The 23,513-nt window shown below is 45.3% G+C and overlaps 2 protein-coding genes across 2 annotated transcripts; both read right to left on the bottom strand.

The window, feature by feature from the left end:
• Positions 1–11,962: 11,962 nt before the first annotated feature.
• On the bottom strand, positions 11,963–19,234 carry LOC135534238 (B-cell receptor CD22-like). Its single transcript, XM_064961322.1, has 11 exons — positions 18,914–19,234; positions 15,784–15,999; positions 15,280–15,639; positions 14,718–14,969; positions 14,227–14,496; positions 13,852–14,115; positions 13,445–13,705; positions 13,265–13,361; positions 13,132–13,171; positions 12,933–13,013; positions 11,963–12,841 (listed from the first exon to the last, which is right to left on the bottom strand). The coding sequence occupies exons 1-11, from the start codon at positions 19,098–19,100 to the stop codon at positions 12,803–12,805; spliced, it is 2,067 nt and encodes a 688-aa protein (XP_064817394.1). The 5' UTR covers positions 19,101–19,234; the 3' UTR covers positions 11,963–12,802.
• Positions 19,235–19,374: 140 nt separating this feature from the next.
• Positions 19,375–21,164, bottom strand: LOC135534237 (uncharacterized). The gene is made up of 4 exons (XM_064961320.1): positions 21,098–21,164; positions 20,646–20,990; positions 20,098–20,298; positions 19,375–19,436 (listed from the first exon to the last, which is right to left on the bottom strand). Exons 1-4 carry the CDS (start codon positions 21,150–21,152, stop codon positions 19,375–19,377), a joined length of 663 nt encoding a protein of 220 aa, XP_064817392.1. The 5' UTR covers positions 21,153–21,164.
• Between the last annotated feature and the right edge of the window lie 2,349 nt (positions 21,165–23,513).

Genomic DNA, 23,513 nt, shown 5'->3' with positions numbered 1-23,513 from the left:
ACATTTTCATTTCACTTCATTACAGTATAACGGTTTGATTTGTTTGATCGTAGCTAGCTAGCTACTTAGCTGTCTTTGTATCTAAGACAATTGTGTAGTCTGGAGCGATTTTCTAGGTTAGCTAGCCAGCTATTGTCGTTCTTTTAACGTAACGTTACGTAATCAACACTGCTAGCTAGCCAGCTAGCCCCCGAATAGCAGCACTGTAGAAACTATTACTCTCGACGGAACGACTTGATTAGTGTAGTGTCAACAACGTAGCCACTGCCAGCTAGCCTACTCCAGCAGTACTGTATCATTTCAATCATTTTAGTCAATAAGATTCTTGCTACGTAAGCTTAACGTTCTGAACATTCGATAAGTGTAGTCCACTTGTCATTCCAATCTCCTTTGCATTAGCGTAGCCTCTTCTGTAGCCTGTCAACTATGTGTCTATCTATTCCTGTTCTCTCCTCTCTGCACAGACCATACAAACGCTCCACACCGCGTGGCCGCGGCCACCTAATCTGGTGGTACCATGCGCGCACGACCCACGTGGAGTTCCAGGTCTCCGGTAGCCTCTGGAACTGCCGATCTGCGGCCAACAAGGCAGAGTTCATCTCAGCCTATGCCTCCCTCCAGTCCTCGACTTCTTGGCACTGACGGAAACATGGATCACCACAGACAACACTGCTACTCCTACTGCTCTCTCTTCGTCCGCCCACGTGTTCTCGCACACCCCGAGAGCTTCTGGTCAGCGGGGTGGTGGCACCGGGATCCTCATCTCTCCCAAGTGGTCATTCTCTCTTTCTCCCCTTACCCATCTGTCTATCGCCTCCTTTGAATTCCATGCTGTCACAGTTACCAGCCCTTTCAAGCTTAACATCCTTATCATTTATCGCCCTCCAGGTTCCCTCGGAGAGTTCATCAATGAGCTTGATGCCTTGATAAGCTCCTTTCCTGAGGACGGCTCACCTCTCACAGTCCTGGGCGACTTTAACCTCCCCACGTCTACCTTTGACTCATTCCTCTCTGCCTCCTTCTTTCCACTCCTCTCCTCTTTTGACCTCACCCTCTCACCTTCCCCCCTACTCACAAGGCAGGCAATACGCTCGACCTCATCTTTACTAGATGCTGTTCTTCCACTAACCTCATTGCAACTCCCCTCCAAGTCTCCGACCACTACCTTGTATCCTTTTCCCTCTCGCTCTCATCCAACACTTCCCACACAGCCCCTACTCGGATGGTATCGCGCCGTCCCAACCTTCGCTCTCTCTCCCCCGCTACTCTCTCCTCTTCCATCCTATCATCTCTTCCCTCTGCTCATACCTTCTCCAACCTATCTCCCGATTCTGCCTCCTCAACCCTCCTCTCTTCCCTTTCTGCATCCTTTGACTCTCTATGTCCCCTATCCTCCAGGCCGGCTCGGTCCTCCCCTCCCGCTCCGTGGCTCGACGACTCACTGCGAGCTCACAGAACAGTGCTCCGGGCAGCCGAGCGGAAATGGAGGAAAACTCGCCTCCCTGCAGACCTGGCATCCTTTCACTCCCTCCTCTCTACATTTTCCTCCTCTGTCTCTGCTGCTAAAGCCACTTTCTTCCACTCTAAATTCCAAGCATCTGCCTCTAACCCTAGGAAGCTCTTTGCCACCTTCTCCTCCCTCCTGAATCCTCCTCCCCCCCTCCCCCCCCCTCCTCCCTCTCTGCAGATGACTTCGTCAACCATTTTGAAAAGAAGGTCGACGACATCCGATCCTCGTTTGCTAAGTCAAACGACACCGCTGGTTCTGCTCACACTGCCCTACCCTGTGCTCTGACCTCTTTCTCCCCTCTCTCTCCAGATGAAATCTCGCTTCTTGTGACGGCCGGCCGCCCAACAACCTGCCCGCTTGACCCTATCCCCTCCTCTCTTCTCCAGACCATTTCCGGAGACCTTCTCCCTTACCTCACCTCGCTCATCAACTCATCCCTGACCGCTGGCTACGTCCCTTCCGTCTTCAAGAGAGCGAGAGTTGCACCCCTTCTGAAAAAACCTACACTCGATCCCTCCGATGTCAACAACTACAGACCAGTATCCCTTCTTTCTTTTCTCTCCAAAACTCTTGAACGTGCCGTCCTTGGCCAGCTCTCCCGCTATCTCTCTCAGAATGACCTTCTTGATCCAAATCAGTCAGGTTTCAAGACTAGTCATTCAACTGAGACTGCTCTTCTGTATCACGGAGGCGCTCCGCACTGCTAAAGCTAACTCTCTCTCCTCTGCTCTCATCCTTCTAGACCTATCGGCTGCCTTCGACACTGTGAACCATCAGATCCTCCTCTCCACCCTCTCCGAGTTGGGCATCTCCGGTGCGGCCCACGCTTGGATTGCGTCCTACCTGACAGGTCGCTCCTACCAGGTGGCGTGGCGAGAATCTGTCTCCTCGCCACGCGCTCACCACTGGTGTCCCCCAGGGCTCTGTTCTAGGCCCTCTCCTATTCTCGCTATACACCAAGTCACTTGGCTCTGTCATAACCTCACATGGTCTCTCCTATCATTGCCATGCAGACGACACACAATTAATCTTCTCCTTTCCCCCTTCTGATGACCAGGTGGCGAATCGCATCTCTGCATGTCTGGCAGACATATCAGTGTGGATGACGGATCACCACCTCAAGCTGAACCTCGGCAAGACGGAGCTGCTCTTCCTCCCGGGGAAGGACTGCCCGTTCCATGATCTCGCCATCACGGTTGACAACTCCATTGTTTCCTCCTCCCAGAGCGCTAAGAACCTTGGCGTGATCCTGGACAACACCCTGTCGTTCTCAACTAACATCAAGGCGGTGGCCCGTTCCTGTAGGTTCATGCTCTACAACATCCGCAGAGTACGACCCTGCCTCACACAGGAAGCGCGCAGGTCCTAATCCAGGCACTTGTCATCTCCCGTCTGGATTACTGCAACTCGCTGTTGGCTGGGCTCCCTGCCTGTGCCATCAAACCCCTACAACTCATCCAGAACGCCGCAGCCCGTCTGGTGTTCAACCTTCCCAAGTTCTCTCACGTCACCCCCGCTCCTCCGCTCTCTCCACTGGCTTCCAGTTGAAGCTCGCATCCGCTACAAGACCATGGTGCTTGCCTACGGAGCTGTGAGGGGAACGGCACCGCAGTACCTACAGGCTCTGATCAGGCCCTACACCCAAACAAGGGCACTGCGTTCATCCACCTCTGGCCTGCTCGCCCCCTACCACTGAGGAAGTACAGTTCCCGCTCAGCCCAGTCAAAACTGTTCGCTGCTCTGGCCCCCCAATGGTGGAACAAACTCCCTCACGACGCCAGGACAGCGGAGTCAATCACCACCTTCCGGAGACACCTGAAACCCCACCTCTTCAAGGAATACCTAGGATAGGATAAAGCAATCCTTCTCACCCCCCCTTAAATGATTTTGATGCACTATTGTAAAGTGGCTGTTCCACTGATGTCAGTAGGTGTATTCACCAATTTGTAAGTCGCTCTGGATAAGAGCGTCTGCTAAATGACTTAAATGTAAATGTAATGATCTAAACCAACAACATAGTACTGGCAGTGCAGAGAAACAAGAAGTAGCTTTGTGTGAGTTCTGAGGTTGACACATTTTTTTAATAGCCTAGTCATGGCGTTAAGACACTAACATGCATGCCAGAAAAGAGTTACATTTCTTCTTTTGGGGAATGGGCCCGACATTTTTAAAAGATGCAAAATGTGACCCATTCCATCACTCATTATCAGCTGCATCAAAGTGATACTGAAAGTTCCAGTGTTCTGGACATTTTAGTAATGGCATTTTAGTAAGGAAATACAATTTTCATCTTTAGCAGGCGCTCTTATCCAGCAAGACTTACAGTTATTTAATTAATCTTAAGATAGCTTGGTGAGACAACCACATATCACAGTCATAGTAAGTAAAAAAGAAAATCAACAAAGAACTTATTAGCAAAGTTAGTGTTAGTAGGAAATGACAAGTGTTTTATTTTGTAAGTTTTCATACGTTTTTGAATGATGGGCAGGTATTCTGCTGTCCTGTCAACAGAGGAAAGCTGGTTCCACCATTTGGGTGCCAGGACAGAGAAATATTTTGACTGGGCTGAGCGGTAACTGAAGCCAACGGAGTTTATGGAGAAGTGGGGTGACATGGCAGAACTTGGGAAGGTTGAACACCAGGCAGGCTGCGGCATTTTGGATAAGTTGCAGGGGTTTGATGGCACAAGCAGGGAGCCCAGCCAACAGTGTTGCAGTAGTCCAGACGAGACATGACATGTGCCTGAATTGGGACCTGAGCCGCTTCCTGTGTGAGGAAAGGTTGTACTCTACGGATGTTGTAGAGGATGAACCTGGAGGTGCAATTCCCTGCTTTGATGTTAGCAAAGAACGACAGGGTGTTGTCAAGGGTCACGCCAAGGTTCTTTGCACACTGGGAGGGGGGGGCACCGTTGAGTTGTTGAACGTGATGGAGAGGTCTTAGAGTGGGAAGGCCTTCCCCGGGAGGAAGAGCAGTTCCGTCTTGTTGAGGTTGAGCTTGAGGTGGTGGGCCAACATCGAAGCTAAGATACCAGCCAGGCGGGCAGAGATGTGTGTTGCCACCTGGGTGTCAGAAAAGGGAATGAGAACAGAAGTAGAGTGTCATCCGCTTAGCAATGATAGGAGAGACCATATGAGGATATGCCAATTCCGACTGACTTGGGGTATACAGAAAAGAGGAGAGGGCTTAGGAATCGAGCCCTGGGGACCCCAGTAGTGAGAGCATTTGGTGCAGACACAGATTCTTTCCACTCCACCTGGTAGGAGCGGCCTGCCAGGTAGGATGTAATCCAGGAGTGTGCAGAGCTTGAGACGTCCATCCCTGGAAAGGAGAATCTGATGATTCACAGTTTCGAAGGCAGCGGATAGATCTAGGAGGATGAGAGCAGAGGAGAGAGTCAGCTTTGGCTGATATCTGAGCCTCCATGACACAGAGGAGAGCAGTCTCGGTTGAGTGTCCTGTCTTGAAGCCTGACTGGTTAGGGTCAAGAAGATTGTTCTGACAGAGTTAATGAGAGAAACAGACACTGAATCGAGACCGCGCTCAGCATGCTCAAGTGTTTTGGAAAGACAAGTAAGAAGGGATACCAATCTGTAGTTTTTTCTGTCAGAGGGGACGAGTGTTGGTTTCTTGAGGTGGGGATGCAGCCAGTGGTCAAGGATGAGTTGATGAAGGAAGTGAGGAATGGTATAATTCGTCCACAGAGAATGAGGCGGAGGAGGAGGATTAAGAAGGAGGAGGTGGCAAAGAGTTTCCTGTGGTTTTAGAGAAATAGAAAGCGGCTTCAGCAGCAGGTACAGACAAAGAAAAGGTAGAGAGGAGGGAATGAAAGGATGATAGGTCCTCCGGAAATGTATTTTCCTCCATTTCCGCTCAGCTGCCCGCAGCCCTGTTCTGTGAGCATGCAGCGAGTCACTTAGCCACAGAGCGAGAGTAGGGCCGAGACAGCTGGGAGGAAAGGGGACAGTCAAGGAATGTGGAAAGGGAGGAGAGTAGGGTTGAAGAGGCAGTCAGAAATCACGGGGAGAAGGATTTAGCAGAATGGCGAGATGATAGGATATAAGAGGAAAGAGTACAGTCATAGCCAAAAGTTTTGAGAATGACACAAATATTAATTTTGCAGTTTGCATGATGGCAATTTGCATATACTCTAGAATGTTATGAAGAGTGATCAAATGAAATGCATTTAACTTCTTCGGGCTAGGGGCAGTATTCGGAAGTTTGTATGAATGAGGTGCCCAAAGTAAACTGCCTGTTACTCAGGCCCAGAAGGTAAGATATGCATATACTATTGGATAGTGTTGGATAGAAAACACTCTAAAGATTTACAAAACTATTAATTAAAATAATGTCTGTGAGTATAACAGAACTGATAGGGCAGGCGAAAACCTGAGGAAAATCCATCCAGAATATGTTTTTTTTCCAGCTCACCATTGATTACCATGGCTGGGAATGGGAATATAAAAGGAAGACCTCCCAGATTGCAGTTCCTAGGGCTTCTGCTAGATTTCAACAATCTTTAGAAAGAGTTTAGGCCTGTTTTTTGAAAAATTAGCTAGAATTTGTCATTTTTCTAAGTGGCTCCCATTTTGGCTGTAGTGTTTGTTGCGCATTCCGGTGAGGGCGTGCATTTCGTTATTTATCTCCGGTAAAGGTCTCCGGTATCCTCTGTCTTAAATTGTATAGTTTATTTACATATTAGGGTACCTGAGGATTGATTAAGAACGTTGTTTTATATGTTTGGAAGATGTTTATTGGTATCTTACGGGATTCATTTGTATGCATTTTGAACGAGGGAAATCCTCTTTCCTTTATCTAGCTGATCTAAGGTGTTATCATTAGTCCAACAGTTGCAAACCAGAGTTTCTATTGGAAAAATGCAGGTATGTTTATCTCAATTTTGTTCCATTTAAGAAATGTTTTTCAACAGAATCGGCAGAATGAATACACCCCTGATCATTTGTAAACACAGTTCACTTTGATAGCAGCCACATGGTATTCCTTCTAGCATCTATGCGCTCTCATCCTCTCACTTTTTCCCTTCGCTTATGGACTTCAATGCACAACTGTGGCAATAAATGAGTAAACGTTGACTTGGAAGAGTTCCAGTGTTGTGTTGGATAGTCATAGCCAACTAGCTAACGTAGCGTCATTCTGTTTGAGCAGGCTAAACTAGCTAGCTGCATATGCTAGCTAAGTAAGCGAAACTTACTTTTCTTAAACTTAAATTCTGAAATCTCTCTCTCTCTCTTGCTTCTCCTTCATTTAGGAAGAAATGAATTTGTTCAAAACTGTTCAACTATTGTCTTTCTCTCTCTTTGAGTCAACTACTCGCCATATTGTATGCTGCAGTGCTAGCTAGCTGTAGCTTATGCTTTCAGTACTACATTCATTCTCTGATCCTTTGATTGGGTGGACAAAATGTCAGTTCATGCTGCAGAAGCTCTGATATGTTGGAGGACGTCCTCCGGAACTTGTCATAATTAATGTGTAAGTCTATGGAAGGGGGTGTGAACCATGATTCTCCTAGGTTTTGTATTGAAATCAGTATACCCAGAGGAGTACGGAAGCTAGCTGTCAGGCTTTTAGGTGTCACTGAACTGGTTGAATACCACCAACCCCAGACTGTCTTGTCTAATTACGCACACCTGGTTCATATTTCCCCTGATTAGTAATTTAATATATGTGCCCTCTGTTCACCACTGTGGGGTCGGTATTGTTCCCATGTCCGTTGGTCTTGTGAGCACCTGTGCTTTGTTGTTTCAGCTTTTGTGCTGCGTGTATTGTACACTTAATTCGGGTCTTGTCCCGTGTATTGTTGTGAATTTGTTATCACAGGTTTCGCCCCGTGTATTTATTAGAGGTTAAACCTCTCAATCTTGTTTGGGTTGAATCCCTGTGTTTTTGTATACGTGTTTGTTTTGGGCTTTGTCCATGTGTCTTTCAAGGCATGTTGTATATTTTGAGTGGAGTGTTAAACCCCCCCTCCATTACGGATTCCTCCGCCTGTCTCCAATCATTCCTACAACGTGACAATTACAGTGGATAGCCTCAGTATCACATGGGATGACGCTGGAGAGACGAAGGAGGTACGGGGAGTCAAACATGTAACGGGGAGTCAAACATGTAATATTGAACGAGACAGTAACAGCGTCAGCCAATTAGTAATACAGACAAAAAACAATTAATTCAGCAGCGGGGAACAGAGCAAGGGAACTGTCAAATATAGAGGAGGTAATAGCTAGGTGATAAGTGAGTCCAATTTCACTGATGCGTGTGATGAGGGAAAGCAGGTGTGCGTAATGGATGTTAGGAGTGCATGATGCAGGGCAGCCTGGCGCCCTCAAGCGCCAAGGGGGGAGAGCGGGAGCAGATGTGAAAGGGGGGGGGCAGTGGTGGAGTTGAGGGCCATAAATGAAATATGGCGGTCCAAAATATAGCAGGCCAATGAGGAGAACGATGACACCTGTGTGGTTGTGTTGACATGAAGGCCAACACTAAATACCACTTCCAGAGCATCAGGTTGGTGCATCACAGTACGATGGAACATAATTTTACAATAGTAGTAAATCATTTTACATTGATACTACTGTCTAACCCTAACCTTTCCTCCTAAGACTTCAAGTTATCACATTGGACCTTAGTGGTGAAGCTGACGTTGTATAGCTGTGTGATGACAAATCAAGGCTAGATATAGTTTCAGCTGTGTTGGATGGGATGTTGATACTAGCATTATCTAGCATGCGGTGGGCTTAAACTATAGTTTCCGCTGTGTTGGATGGGATGTTGATACTAGCATTACCTAGCATGTTGTGGTCTTGCTATAGTTTCAGCTGTGTTGGATGGGATGTTGATACTAGCATTACCTAGCATGTTGTGGTCTTGCTATAGTTTCCGCTGTGTTGGATGGGATGTTGATACTAGCATTACCTAGCATGTTGTGGTCTTGCTATAGTTTCAGCTGTGTTGGATGGGATGTTGATACTAGCATTACCTAGCATGTTGTGGTCTTGCTATAGTTTCAGCTGTGTTGGATGGGATGTTGATACTAGCATTACCTAGCATGTTGTGGTCTTGCTATAGTTTCAGCTGTGTTGGATGGGATGTTGATACTAGCATTACCTAGCATGTTGTGGTCTTGCTATGTTTCAGCTGTGTTGGATGGGATGTTGATACTAGCATTACCTAGCATGTTGTGGTCTTGCTATAGTTTCAGCTGTGTTGGATGTGATGTTGATACTAGCATTACCTAGCATGTTGTGGTCTTGCTATAGTTTCCGCTGTGTTGGATGGGATGTTGATACTAGCATTACCTAGCATGTTGTGGTCTTGCTATAGTTTCAGCTGTGTTTGAGGGGATGTTGATACTAGCATTACCTTGTATGTGGTGATCTTAACAACCACATGGCGATTAGTGTTGGTGATCACACATTCTATGTATCTTGTGGAAATGTCTGTTGTAGTTTACTTGAGACACTTACAGTATATGCGGGCGTATTCTAGTAATGTACGGGGTCTATTTCTCTTGTTATCGGGCCATAATTTATTCTTCTGTCATGGCTTACCGTCATATACCGTTAAACATTAGCCTTCAGCTCAGGTAGGCTATACTGTAGGTCTAGGGTGATTATGTAACAGTTTTCGTAGGTGGAAGAAGGCGAAGAGAACCAAGACGCAGCGTGGTACGTGTTCATGGTAAATTTAATAAAGAAACTGAACACAAGAACAAAAAAAACAACAAAGTGGAACAAACGAAACAGTTCTTTCTGGTGCAGGCACACAAAGACAGATATTTCTCAAAAATGGACAACAATAAATAGCGACCTCTGATTGGGAACCATACCAGGCCTAAACATAGAAACACAACACCTAGACATACAACATAGAATACCCACCCACATCACACCCTAACCAAACTAAAAATAGAAACATACAAACAATCTACGGTCAGGGCGTGACAGTACCCCCCCAAAGGTGTGGACTCCGGCCGCAAAACCGAAACCTAGGGTGGGTCTGGGTGGGCATCTGTTCGCCTCCGACCTCGGACTGGGGACACTTGCAGCGGGCCCCAAATAGATGGGACACTCCGGCAGCGCCGGACAGGCGGGAGACTCTGGAAGCGCTGGACTGGAGGGAGGCTCTGGAAGCGCTGGACAGGAGGGAGGCTCTGGAAGCGCTGGACAGGAGGGAGGCTCTGGAAGCGCTGGACAGGAGGGAGGCTCTGGAAGCGCTGGACAGGAGGGAGGCTCTGGAAGCGCTGGACAGGAGGGAGGCTCTGGAAGCGCTGGACAGGAGAGGCTCTGCTGGACAGGAGGGAGGCTCTGGAAGCGCTGGACAGGAGGGAGGCTCTGGAAGCGCTGGACAGGCGGGAGCACCTGGAGGGAGGAGACAGAGAGACAGTCTGGTGCGTGGGGCTGCCACAGGAGGCCTGGTGCGTGGAGGCGCAGGGGACACCGGATGGACCGGACCGTGGAGGGCTTAGGTCTCCTACCTGACTTAGCCACACTCACCATGTCTCGAAGCAATGTTTGGGGATGCCTCTCGGGCCTGCACAACCTGTCCTGAATGCTGGATGGGACTCCCTTCCAGTATCCCGGCATGTGCAAATGTATTAAAAAACGCGGAGTATTGAGGTTCTTATTCATTACTTTGTTGAGAGAACTTTGGCAGACCGTCATCTTGGGTCTGACACTGCTGGCACACCTGGGACACCGTGCGTAGGGCCATATAACCCGGGGCTGGGCCACTCGATGAGACTTGTCTTGAAGCCACTCCTGTGTTGTCTTGGCTGTGGGCTGACAGTCTTTGACCTGTTGGAAGGTGAACCTTCGCCCCAGTCTGATGTCCTGAGCTCTCCCGGAGCAGGTTTTCATCAAGGATCTCTGTGTACTTTGCTCCGTTTATCTTTGCCTCGATCCTTCCTAAACCCCCAGTCCTCGCGGCTGAAAAACATCCCACAGCATGATGCTGCCACCACCATGCTTCACCGTAGGATGGTGCCAGGTTTCCTCCAGACGTGACGCTTGGCATTCAAGGCCAAAGAGTTCAATCTTGGTTTAATCAGACCAGAGAATCTTTTTTTATCATGGTCTGAGAGACCTTTAGGTGCCTTTTGGCAAACTCCAAGAGGGCTGTCATGTGCCTTTTACTGAGGAGTGGCTTCTGTCTGGACACTCAACCATAAAGGCCTGATTGGTGGAGTGCTGCAGAGATGGTTGTCCTTCTGGAAGGTTCTCCCATCTCCACAGAGGAACTCTGGAGCTCTGTCAGTGACCATCAGGTTCTTGGTCACCTCCCTGAGATACTCCCCCGATTGCTCAGTTTGGCCGGGCGGCCAACTCTAGGAAGAGACTTGATGGTTCCAAACTTCTTCCATTTAAGAATGATGGATACCACTGTGTTCTTCGGGACCTTCAATGCTGCAGAAATGTTTTGGTACCATTCCCCAGATCTGTGCCTCAACACAATCTTTCTCTGAGCTCTATGGATAATTCCTTCGACTCGTGACTTGGATTTTGCTCTGACATACACTGTCAACTGTGTGATCATATATAGACAGATGTGTGTCTTTCCAAATCATGTCCAATCAATTCAATTCACCACAGGTGTCACAACATCCACCGAAGTCGGCTCCTCTCCCTGTCCTGGCGGCGGCGTTCGACATCACTGGTCTTCTAGCCATCACAGCTCCATTTTTCATTGTTCCATGTGTTTTGTCTTGTTTCCACGCACACCTGGTTTACATAAGTGTTCAGGCCCTTTGCTCTCCTGTTTCCATTGATCGTCCTTGAGATGTTAATTGAACTTGGAGTCCACCTGTTGTCAGGTTGTGCTCTACTGGTATAGAAGTCAGGTGCAGGAGAGCAGAGAGTTCAGACACACACTTTAATTGGCAGAAGTAACAGACGGACGCAACTGCTTCAAAAAACCTCCAGCCAAATGGCAAAAGTGAAAAGCGCGACAGTCACAATGATGCGAATGTTTAACAATTAAAAACACTTTGACTTAAACAAGTTACCCGGGAAAAACCAGCCGGGCGCATCACACAAAAAACGTAACAAAATAATTCCACACAAAGACATGGGGGGGAACAGAGGGAATATATATGTCGTGTGATTAGGGAATGTAAATAAGGTATTTCTGTATTTGTTTTTATAAATGAGAAAACATTTTGCTTCGTGAATATGGGGTATTGTGTCTAGATTATTTCATCAATTTTTCATCCATTTTAGAATGAGTCTCCAATGCAACAAAATTTGGAAAAAGTCCAGAGGTCTGAATACACTGTAAATGGTTAAACATATTTCTCTGTGGTGTTTTCTGAAACTAAGCGGAGCCAGTTCATAAAAAAACCTGAGTGCCCGTCTCAGCTGACGCATCAGCTAAGATTGCACCAATTAGAGGCTAGTGTCATTTACACTGTCGTCATAAACAGGAGACCAAGGCACAGCGTTGTAAGCGTACATAACTCTTTAATGAAAGAAAAGAACACTGAACAAAACAAACCGTAAAGCTATATGGCTAGTGCAGAACAGGCAACTAAACATAGAATTACAACTCACAAAATACCCAAGGATTATGGCTACCTAAATATGGTCCCCAATCAACAATAAACAGCTGCCTCTGATTGAGAACCAATCTAGGCAACGATAGACATATAAACTCCGAGACTAGAAAAACCCCAAGACATACAAAAACTAAACCACCCTTGTCACACCCTGACCTAACCAAAATAATAAAGAAAACAAAGATAACTAAGGTCAAGGCGTGATATACGCCTACCTTATTTGGCAGTCTATTTAGGATGACCAGGTCTGCTCACCTGCTGGGGGAGTGGTATAGTTTACTGCTACCCTGAAGGAGCAGAGCTAATGAATAGTTCAACATATTTCGACGTGAAATGTAATAAAATCTGGAAATGGCAAAATCTTATAGAAAAAGAGCAGAAGCATAATCTATTCCATTTATCATCTATATACATACTGTATTGATCATCTATACACATATTGTATTGATCATCAGGAGAACAATCTAAATTCCAGCATTCACTCAAAAGTTAAAGGTCATTGTCTGGAAAACCTAATAGATTAGAAAGCAAAATGATAGTAAGAGAATAGCATTATGAGGCCGAGCTTTGGTTTGATGCTGTAGCTCTTCAGTCCAGGTTCTGTGGTGGTTCTCTTCAGTCCAGGTTCTGTGGTGGTTCTCTTCAGTCCAGGTTCTGTGGTGGTTCTCTTCAGTCCAGGTTCTGTGGTGGTTCTCTTCAGTTGTCATAATCGGTGGGCTAAGTGCCTATTTGAGGGGCTGTGTCACTGCGAAGTCCCTCACATTCTGAAAGACACATTGAATGAGCACTTTACAAACCACTCCCTCTAACATTTTTACAGACACAGACACACAAACGGCATTATAAAATACTTACCGCCAGGGTGTCGTACTCTGGTGACCTGGTCTTCATGTTCAGAGCTGTGTACGTCTCACTGTTAGGATCAGGATGGACACTCTGTCGAGAGAGAGACAAACACAATACTGTATAAAAACACACATACATAAATGTATTTGCTTCCTGTCTGTTTCTGCTGTATTGGTATTGAAATAACTTTGGTTGTTGACATTATTACCAGTGTGTCTGCTGTGGCATCACTTCCTCCTGTGGATCTCCTGTAATGAGGAACAGAGTGAGTTCTGCTCTCTACTGACCTCTAGTGGAAGTTGATATGTTACTAATACAGTACATCTCAATGAGAGACTCACCTCTTCATATAGCAGAAGATGGTGACAAGAAGAGCTCCAGCAGTCAGGACAGCCCCCACCCCCACCACAGGAACCCAGTAAAACACAGCTGCAGGATCTTGGGTTTATAAATGCATGATGTCAGAATGTAATCTGTAAAATGACAGAGCACCAGAAATAGACAGAATGTGAGATACTTACATGTAACATTAATATGGACAGGGACAGTCTCTCTCCCTATAATGTTCAGAGCCTCACAGTAGTATCCCTCTCTGTCCTCAGAGCTGATATTATGGATGGTGTATCTCTGTCCTGATGCTTTTGGTGAGATCACGTTCTTCTTGTACCAGGTGTATTTGTCCACAGGAGGGTTGGCGTCACTGCTGCAGGTCAGAGTCACTGAACTGCCCTCCACTATTTCACCAGAGGGACTGACTGACACTGAGGTGTTCCTTGGGCCATCTGGTGGACAGTATGAACCAATACAGTGTCTTAAAACAGTGTTGTACATGAGGAACATCATGACACTTGGACTTATGATTGTATGAGTGAAATCAAATTTAAAATGTGTGAATCTCAGATCAAAAGAGAAGGACAGGCGAACTTACAATGAACATCTACATGCACAGAAGTGGAGTTGAGACGTCCATATTTATTCTCAGCCTCACAGTAATATTCTCCTCTGTCCTCAGAGATGATGTTAGTGATGCTGTAACTCTGTCCTGATGCTTTTGGTGAGGTTACGTTCTTCTTGTACCAGGTGTATTTGTCCACAGGTGGGTTGGCATCACTGCTGCAGGTCAGAGTCACTGAACTGCCCTCCACTATTTCACCAGAGGGACTGACTGACACTGAGGTGTTCCTTGGTTTATCTGATGGAAAAATGTGTCACAATACTTTCCTTTTGAGATCAGAATATATATCTGTAAAATCATAATTCAAGTAAAATAGAGTTGAAATTGGAGATTATATGCAATACTTACACAACACATTTACAGGAACAAGCTTTGATATTTTGGCTCCAACTTCATTCTCAGCCTCACAGTAATATTCTCCTCTGTCCTCAGAGCTGATATTATGGATGGTGTAGCTCTGTCCAGAATGTCTCATTGACATTTTCTTGTATGTTATCTTGTACCAAGTGTATTTGTCCACAGGTGGGTTTGCATCACTGCTGCAGGTCAGAGTCACTGAACTGCCCTCCACTATTTCACCAGAGGGACTCACTGACACTGAGGTGTTGCTTTGGCCATCTGGTAAAGATTAGGACATAAAAGGTAAGAATACACATAGTATAATGCAAGAATGTGTACTCTTACCTTGCTTGTGGGGGCCAAATAAAACCACCCGCAAGCCAAGTTTGGCCTGCAGACCACCAGTTGTGTAAATCTGGTCTATGTCATGGAAAAAGCAGGTGTTCTTAATGTTTTGTATAATCAGCATGTAGTTCTAGAATTATATCCCACATACTCACATCTGACAGTGAGAGTCTCTTCAGCAGAGGGGAGATCCTCCTGGCCATTAACAGCACAGGAGTATCTGCCTGCATCCTCACTGCTGACTGGGTCTAGGATCAGGTACTTAGTCTCGTGTCTGAACAGACGTTGTCCGTTCTTGTACCAGATGTAAGAGGGGTTGTCCTGCAGAAAGCATATGGACTCACAGAACAGACAAAGCCCCTTTCCCTCTATGATGTTGGTTGGATCCTTAATCCGCACCTGAAGACCTGGAGTAAAAAACATCATTAAAACCCTGAATCACCTGATTACAATAAACAAAGACTTTCCTACACAGAAGGTTCCTATTGTATCAATGTTAAAAAAAGACAACACCCACAGCTGCATGGTCACTGTGGCAGGAACAGGGTTAAACACTTCTGGTAACTCTCCCCAAATCCCCATGTTTTCCAGAATATTCCCAGAATCCGAACAAATTAATCCTCCAACCAGGATTTCTGGAATTTGGGGAAAGTTACCAACATGTTGCATCACCAGGCAGGAGTCACATTCACCTGTAGGTTGTGAGTGCAGTGTTACCTGTGACAGTCAGAGTTGTTCCAGGGAAGCTGTGTCCCCATCTTGATGTCTGTGTGTTGAATATGAACTTGTACTCAGCAGAGTCCTCCTCTCTCAGATCTGTGATTCTCAGGGTGGAGCGACCTCTCTCCTTCTCTCCAACATACTCCACACGACCTGCATACCCTGGGTCTGTGGTTAGGTCCTCAGGGATCAACTCATCCCTCCACCTGTCACTCTGTTTGGGACTAAACCAGAGTGTTGATGTGATCGTATCATAACCACTGTCATACGTGGAGGATATATCCACTGATGACCCCTTCAAGGCACAGACTCCCTGATGGGGGTAAGTCACACTCCAACACTTCTGACCACGGACACCTTAAACAATAACATGACAATATAGTGTTTTCTGTATTCTTTTCTCAGATCTTTCTGTGTGATGAGTGTTTCAGATGTGTAATTCCCCAACATGAATGAATGTAGCCTAATGAGGAGGAATACTGTAGTGGAATCTACACTCACACACTGCAGGAGAGTGGAGATCCTCATGGCCTTTTACAGCACAGGAATAACTGTCTGCATCACTAATGTAGTCTGAGTACTGTCTGGAGGTGTCCTCCTTTACTTTGTTTCCGTTCTTGTACCAGATGTAGGTGGGGTTGTCAGTCAGAGTACACGTGCCACAGTTCAGGGTCACCCATCTTGAAAACAGTGAAGTTGTCATCTTTACCTGAAGATCTGGAGAGAAATACAACACACCAAATACTGTTTGAATTTACTGAGTTCTCTTCTGAATAAATGATGCAAGCCAGTCCTATTACAGTCTGTACAGACCATCATCCTGACCCTTATACTGAATGAACACAACTCAAGATATGTTGAATTCAAATTACGTTAGTCTGTAGATTGATAATGCACATTTGTATCGAATCTTGGTCTAGTATTTTAACACAGTATTTATTACCTATGACAGACAGTAACTCTGTGTCATACTGCCCTCTCGGATCTGAATAAACTATTTTAGAGACAATAATGACAGTCATTCTCTCTCTCGGATCTCTGTTTCAACTACACTGAAAAAAAATATAAATACAACATGTAAAGTGTTGGTTTCATGTTTCATGAGCTGAAATAATAAATCCCAGAAATGTTCCATATGAACAAAAAGCATATTTGTCTCATGCAGCGTGACACATCTCCTTCACAGAGAGTTGATCAGGCTGTTGATTGTGGCCATACACGTGGTCTGCGGTTGTGAGGCCAGTTGGACGCACTGCCAAATTCTCTAAAACGACATTGGAGGCGGCTTATGGTAGAGAAATGAACATTAATTTCTCTGATAACAGTTCTGGTTGACATGCCTGCAGTCAGCATGTCAATTGCACACTCCCAAAACTTGAGACATCTGTGGCATTGTCTTGTGTGACAAAACTGCACAATTTATGGTGGCCTTTTATTGTCCCCAGCACAAGTTGCACCTGTGTCATAATAATGCAGTTTAATCAGGTGAGTAAAACATTTAAACGTGTTAACCCTCGCAAGGCTGCAGGCCCAGACGGCATCCCCAGCCGCGCCCTCAGAGCATGCGCAGACCAGCTGGCTGGTGTGTTTACGGACATATTCAATCAATCCCTATACCAGTCTGCTGTTCCCACATGCTTCAAGAGGGCCACCATTGTTCCTGTTCCCAAGAAAGCTAAGGTAACTGAGCTCAACGACTACCGCCCCGTAGCACTCACTTCCGTCATCATGAAGTGCTTTGAGAGACTAGTCAAGGACCATATCACCTCCACCCTACCTGACACCCTAGACCCACTCCAATTTGCTTACCGCCCAAATAGGTCCACAGACGACGCAATCTCAACCACACTGCACACTGCCCCAACTCATCTGGACAAGAGGAATACCTATGTGAGAATGCTGTTCATCGACTACAGCTCGGCATTTAACACCCTAGTACCCTCCAAGCTCGTCATCAAGCTCGAGACCCTGGGTCTCGACCCCGCCCTGTGCAACTGGGTACTGGACTTCCTGACGGGCCGCCCCCAGGTGGTGAGGGTAGGCAACAACATCTCCACCCCGCTGATCCTTAACACTGGGGCCCCACAAGGGTGCGTTCTGAGCCCTCTCCTGTACTCCCTGTTTGCCCACGACTGCGCAGCAACGCACGCCTCCAACTCAATCATCAAGTTTGCGGAAGACACAACAGTGGTAGGCTTGATTAACAACAACGACGAGACGGCCTACAGGGAGGAGGTGAGGGCCCTCGGAGTGTGGTGTCAGGACAATAACCTCACACTCAACGTCAACAAAACTAAGGCGATGATTGTGGACTTCAGGAAACAGCAGAGGGAACACCCCCCTATCCACATCGATGGAACAGTAGTGGAGAGGGTAGTAAGTTTTAAGTTCCTCGGCATACACATCACAGACAAACTGAATTGGTCCACTCACACAGACAGCATCGTGAAGAAGGAGCAGCGCCTCTTCAACCTCAGGAGGCTGAAGAAATTCGGCTTGTCACCAAAAGCACTCACAAACTTCTACAGATGCACAATCGAGAGCATCCTGGCGGGCTGTATCACCGCCTGGTACGGCAACTGCTCCTCCCTCAACCGTAAGGCTCTCCAGAGGGTAGTGAGGTCTGCACAACGGGGGCAAACTACCTGCCCTCCAGGACACCTACACCACCCGATGTTACAGGAAGGCCATAAAGATCATCAAGGACAACACCCAGCCGAGCCACTGCCTGTTCACCCTGCTATCATCCAGAAGGCGAGGTCAGTACAGGTGCATCAAAGCTGGGACCGAGAGACTGAAAAACAGCTTCTATCTCAAGGCCATCAGACTGTTAAACAGCAACCACTAACATTGAGTGGCTGCTGCCAACACACTGACTCAACTCCAGCCACTTCAATAATGGGAATTGATGGGAAAGGATGTAAAATATATCACTAGCCACTTTAAACAATGCTACCTAATATAATGTTTACATACCCTACATTAATCATCTCATATGTATACGTATATACTGTACTCTATCATCTACTGCATCCTTATGTAATACATGTATCACTAGCCACTTTAACTATGCCACTTTGTTTACATACTCATCTCATATGTATATACTGTACTCGATACCATCTACTGTATCTTGCCTATGCTGCTCTGCACCATCACTCATTCATATCTTTATGTACATATTCTTTATCCCCTTACACTGTGTATAAGAAATTAGTTTTCAAATTGTTAGTTAGATTACTTGTTGGTTATTACTGCATTGTCGGAACTGGAATCACAATCATTTCGCTACACTCGCATTAACATCTGCTAACCATGTGTATGTGACAAATAACATTTGATTTGATGTCACACCTGTCAAGTGGATGGGTTATCTTGGGAAAGGAGAAATTCTCACAAACCGGGATGTAAACCAATTTGTGCACATCATTTTGAATCATTTGGAACATTTCTGGGATCTTTTATTTCAGCTCATGTCTCAAGCACATTACATGTTGCATTTTGGTTCAGTATGTCCTCTTATGTGAATTACTACATTCGGTATTTTTCCATCACATACCACTACTGTGTCTGTATGACTGCCCTTAATAAGGTCATTACACTAACAGATGTGAGATGAGTGACAGATTACCTGTGACAGTCAGGGAGACAGGTGAGCCATAAAACTTGTCTCCAGATGTTATGAATCTGAACCTGAACCCAGCAGAGTCACTCAATCTCAGGTGTGTGATTCTCAGGGTACAGTCACTCTCCTTATCCCCAAGGTACTCTATATGACCCTCATACCCTGGCACTGAGCTCAGATCTTCAGCCTCCATACCAGACCATTTAGTAAACCAGAAAGCTTGTTTGATCTCATGATAACTGGGATATGTGTAAGAGCAGGATATGTCCACTGTTGACCCCTTCAAGACACAGATACTCTGATGGGTGTAAGTCACACTCCAACACTTCTGACCTGAAAGACAAGACAATATAATCCCTTTATATTACCAATACACTTATGTTCACCTGCAAGAAAACCCAAAGTCAGTCAAACAGAAGGGGGAAATACCAAAGAGTCACTAAAAAAGACCAAAATGAGACCAGTTTCTAGGAAAGGTTGTGAAAGACACTCATGGGGGTGTCCATTGAAAGTCGACTAGCAACAACAACTGGAACCAGAGACACGAGCACCCACAATATTTTAAGATAAGAAAAAAGTAAAAACCTACACCAAACGTGAAGACAGGAAGCAAACCAAAAAGTGGAGAAAAACAAAAGCAGGGAAGATAAAGAATTGTTTTTTCAGAAATCATTAAGGGAGAATCAAGTAAAGGTGTTGACTCTCCACATTTCTTAAACTTCATCATTTAAATATCACCTGGGCCAGCAAAGGTGAAATACCTTCCCACTAACCAGATGGACAGGCGAGCACATGTGTAACTAACGAGGTGATCCCATCTCGAAAGAATTAACTCAAAGAAGTCCACACTGTTGATGAAGTAGGAACACTAGTTTTTACCAGTTAAAATCATATGCTGTGAAAGTAACAAGGATGTGACTAGTCCCTCAGCTTTGTAGTTTTTTTTCATTGTTTAAAAAAGGAGTGCAATGGCGTACAAGCACAAAAACATAATGAAAGGTATCTGGCAGAATTAAATCCATCCATTGACTGCATTTTCATGAATTTGATTATATATCTTGAAGCCCATTCAACACTGCGTGGCAAAGCATACAGAACTAAAGCAGAAGTGGACGTCACATTCACAGCAAATTCAATAATGATCGTCTGACGACCTGAAACAAATGTTGTATGTAAAAGTCCACACTTACACACTGCAGGAGAGTGGAGACCCTCATGGCCTTTTACAGCACAGGAGTAACTGTCTGCATCACTAAAGGAGTCTGAGTCCAGGCTGGAAGTGTCCTCCTTTACTTTGTGTCCGTTCTTGTACCAGATGTAGGTGGGGTTGTCAGTCAGAGTACAGGTGGTGATACAGGTCAGTGTCTTACCAGTCACCTTCACCTGAAAACCTGAAGAAAAACAATATCACTGTAAATCCCTTTACTGATTTATCACTCTAATACTAATAAGGAAGATATCCTGTTATACAGACATAAACACAAACCAAGACAATTTTCCTGAACTAAATGGAATTCAACAGTTTAACTATATTGAATGTAACTGTACCCATTTATTTTACTAGGCAAGTCAGTTAAGAACAAATTCTTATTTTCAATGACGGCCTAGGAACAGTGGGTTAACTGCCTGTTCAGGGGCAGAACGACAGATTTGTACCTTGTCAGCTCAGGGATTCAAACTTGCAACCTCTCGGTTACTCGTCCAACGCTCTAACCACTAGGCTACCCTGTAACTGTACCTGTGACAGACAGAGCGGCTCCAGGTTTGCCAGTATACCTCCATTTCCCTGTCTGATCTGTAAATCTGAACATGTACGTAGCTGAGTCACTCTCTCTCAGGTCTGTGATTGTCAGGGTGTGACCATTCTCTTCATCCTCACGGTACGTCACACGTCCTTTGTAGTCTGGGTCATCCTTCAGATTAACAGGCCCAACAGCATTATACTTAGTGAACCAGTAGGTTGTTGTGACTGTATAATCACTGGGATGTGTGTAAGAGCAGAACAGATCCACTGTTGACCCCTTCAAGGTACAGATACTCTGAGTGGTGTAAGTCACACTCCAGCCATCCTGACCCAGTACCACTGAAACACAGTCACATAACACAATGGTATCAGAATTAAGCCAATTAATTGGAACACACTGATGCCTGTAGTTTGAAAAACATGTCAAGCTATGAATGAGACCATACCTATCACAGACCAGAAAAAGACCACCAACACACTTCCAGCTGTTCTCAAGGACATTGTTGCATCTCCCACCCTGTAGTCTTAAAAACATAAACAACAACTCACTCTATAGCTGGTGAATAACTCCACCTGATACATTGTATAAACTGTAAAGTATAAACTGTAAATGGGGTACTGCGGTCCGTCAAGCTGTACAGCAGCCTAGAGACTGACCACCAGGTTCAATGATAGCTCCTATCCTCTGTGAGAATAAACAGCAAGTGACACACACACACACACACACACAGAGCATCTGTAGTGAAGGCCCGTAAGGCCCATTGAGTCTGTATCAAAGTCTAAAGAGCTGGTTGTTATGGATGTAGAAAAGTTAAAACACACATCCTACACAGTATAGAGGTCAAACCTACTCTGGGGTGGCAGGGTAGCCTAGTGGTTAGAGAGTTGGACTAGTTACCGAAAGGTTGCAAGTTCATATCCCGGAGCTGACAAGGTACAAAGCTGTCGTTCTGCCCCTGAACAGGCAGTTAATCCACTGTTCCTAGGCTATCATTGAAAATAAGAATTTGTTCCTAACTGACTTGCCTAGTTAAATAAAATCCACTGTGTCATACACATTTTAAATACTTGATTTGAAAGCATCCAAACATTTCAAAAGTCCCTGTATTCATGGTACTCAAGGGTACAGAAGGCACCTCCTTCTCCAAACAGCTAGACTGCCCGCGGCTGCTGAAACTGAGCAGTACTGAGCCAGTTGATTTGACCTAGCTTTTGTCAGGTCCTCAATCTGGAGGCCACAAACTGCAGTGGCTCAGACTGCCAAATATCAGCTCCATCAGATTGCACTTCCACCTGTCCAAGCTCCACGAGGGGCTAATATTTAAGCAGCTTCTCTGTAAGGGCCTGCTCCATGTATTCATCAAATGAGCAGCCCACTTCCAAAATGAGCACCCCCCCAACAACAATATCTGGCGTATTTGGCACACAGGTAAACACATCATAATCAACATTAAACCAGCTTGCCCTTACACAATAACATTTATGCATGTGTGCTGCTGGTGAGACTACTTGCCATCAGGTCAACAAGTTGGTCATGTCTAGCAATGTACAAATCCCCCCCCCCCCCACACACACACACACACACACAGACAGACACACACAATGCTGTGTTACAATGTTTGTATGTCTTTTTTACCCTGGTTAATCATCTCATCCCTATGTAGATCAACACTCCTACACTGGGACACTTTATGAATACTGGCCCTGATGTAACAACCAAAACAGAGCTCAAAACATAACAAGTAAAATGATACATTACCCTTCAAGTATATGACTAATGACTAAAAACAAATAACCAGAAAATATATTTCAAGATATTTTCAAGAGTACTTACAGAGTGAAGTGAAGGGGAGAGGTCTTGTACAGTGAGTTAACTTACTGGTAGTGTGTGGGAACTGCTAGTAAGTGTCAGTTCTGTGGTTGATACATATTTATGTCGTCAGGACACAAGTAGCTGATGCAGAACTGTCCTTTCTTCCTCTAAGATATTAACATGCATGAGGACCAGACCAGCACATCAGAAAAGGGAAGTTACTGTATTAAAATGGGCCCTACATTTCTATAATGGTCAAAATGTCTGCAACGGCTGTCGTGGGATGAAGAAGGTGAGGACCAAGGTGCAGCGTGGTAAGTGTTCATCATTTTAATAAACTGAACACTAAATACAAAGTAACAAAAAGAGAACAACCGAAACAGCTCCATCAGGTGCAACACACACTAAACAGAAAATAACCACCCACAAACAAAAGTGGGAAAACAGGCTACCTAACTATGGTTCTCAATCAGAGACAACAATTGACAGCTGCCTCTGATTGATAACCATACTAGGCCAAACACATAGAAATATAACATAGAAAAAATAACATAGACTACCCAGCCCAACTCACACCCTGACCAACCTAACACAAAGACATAAAAAGGGAACTAAGGTCAGAACGTGACAAGTTGAGTATCTGGAGCATCAGCATTTGTGGGTTCGATTATGTGTTATTCTTATCTCTTGCTTTGGGGGGTATTTTCTTAAAACTACATTGTTGGTTAAGGGCTTTAAAGTAAGCATTTCATCGTAAGGTCAACTACACCTGTTTCAGTGCATGTGACAAATAAAATGTTATTTGATTTGATACTACTCCAAAACACAACCCACCATCACTGTGTTTCATGTTAATACTACTCCTAAACACAACCCACCATCACTGTGTGTCATGTTAATACTACTCCTAAACACAACCCACCATCACTGTGTGTCATGTTAATACTACTCCTAAACACAACCCACCATCACTGTGTCTCATGTTAATATTACTCCTAAACACAACCCACCATCACTGTCGCATGGTAATACTACTCCTATACACAACC

Source organism: Oncorhynchus masou, unplaced genomic scaffold (genome assembly GCF_036934945.1).
Source record: "Oncorhynchus masou masou isolate Uvic2021 unplaced genomic scaffold, UVic_Omas_1.1 unplaced_scaffold_3179, whole genome shotgun sequence".
NCBI classification, from domain to species: domain Eukaryota; kingdom Metazoa; phylum Chordata; class Actinopteri; order Salmoniformes; family Salmonidae; genus Oncorhynchus; species Oncorhynchus masou.
This window is presented reverse-complemented; position numbering and strand designations above follow the sequence as displayed.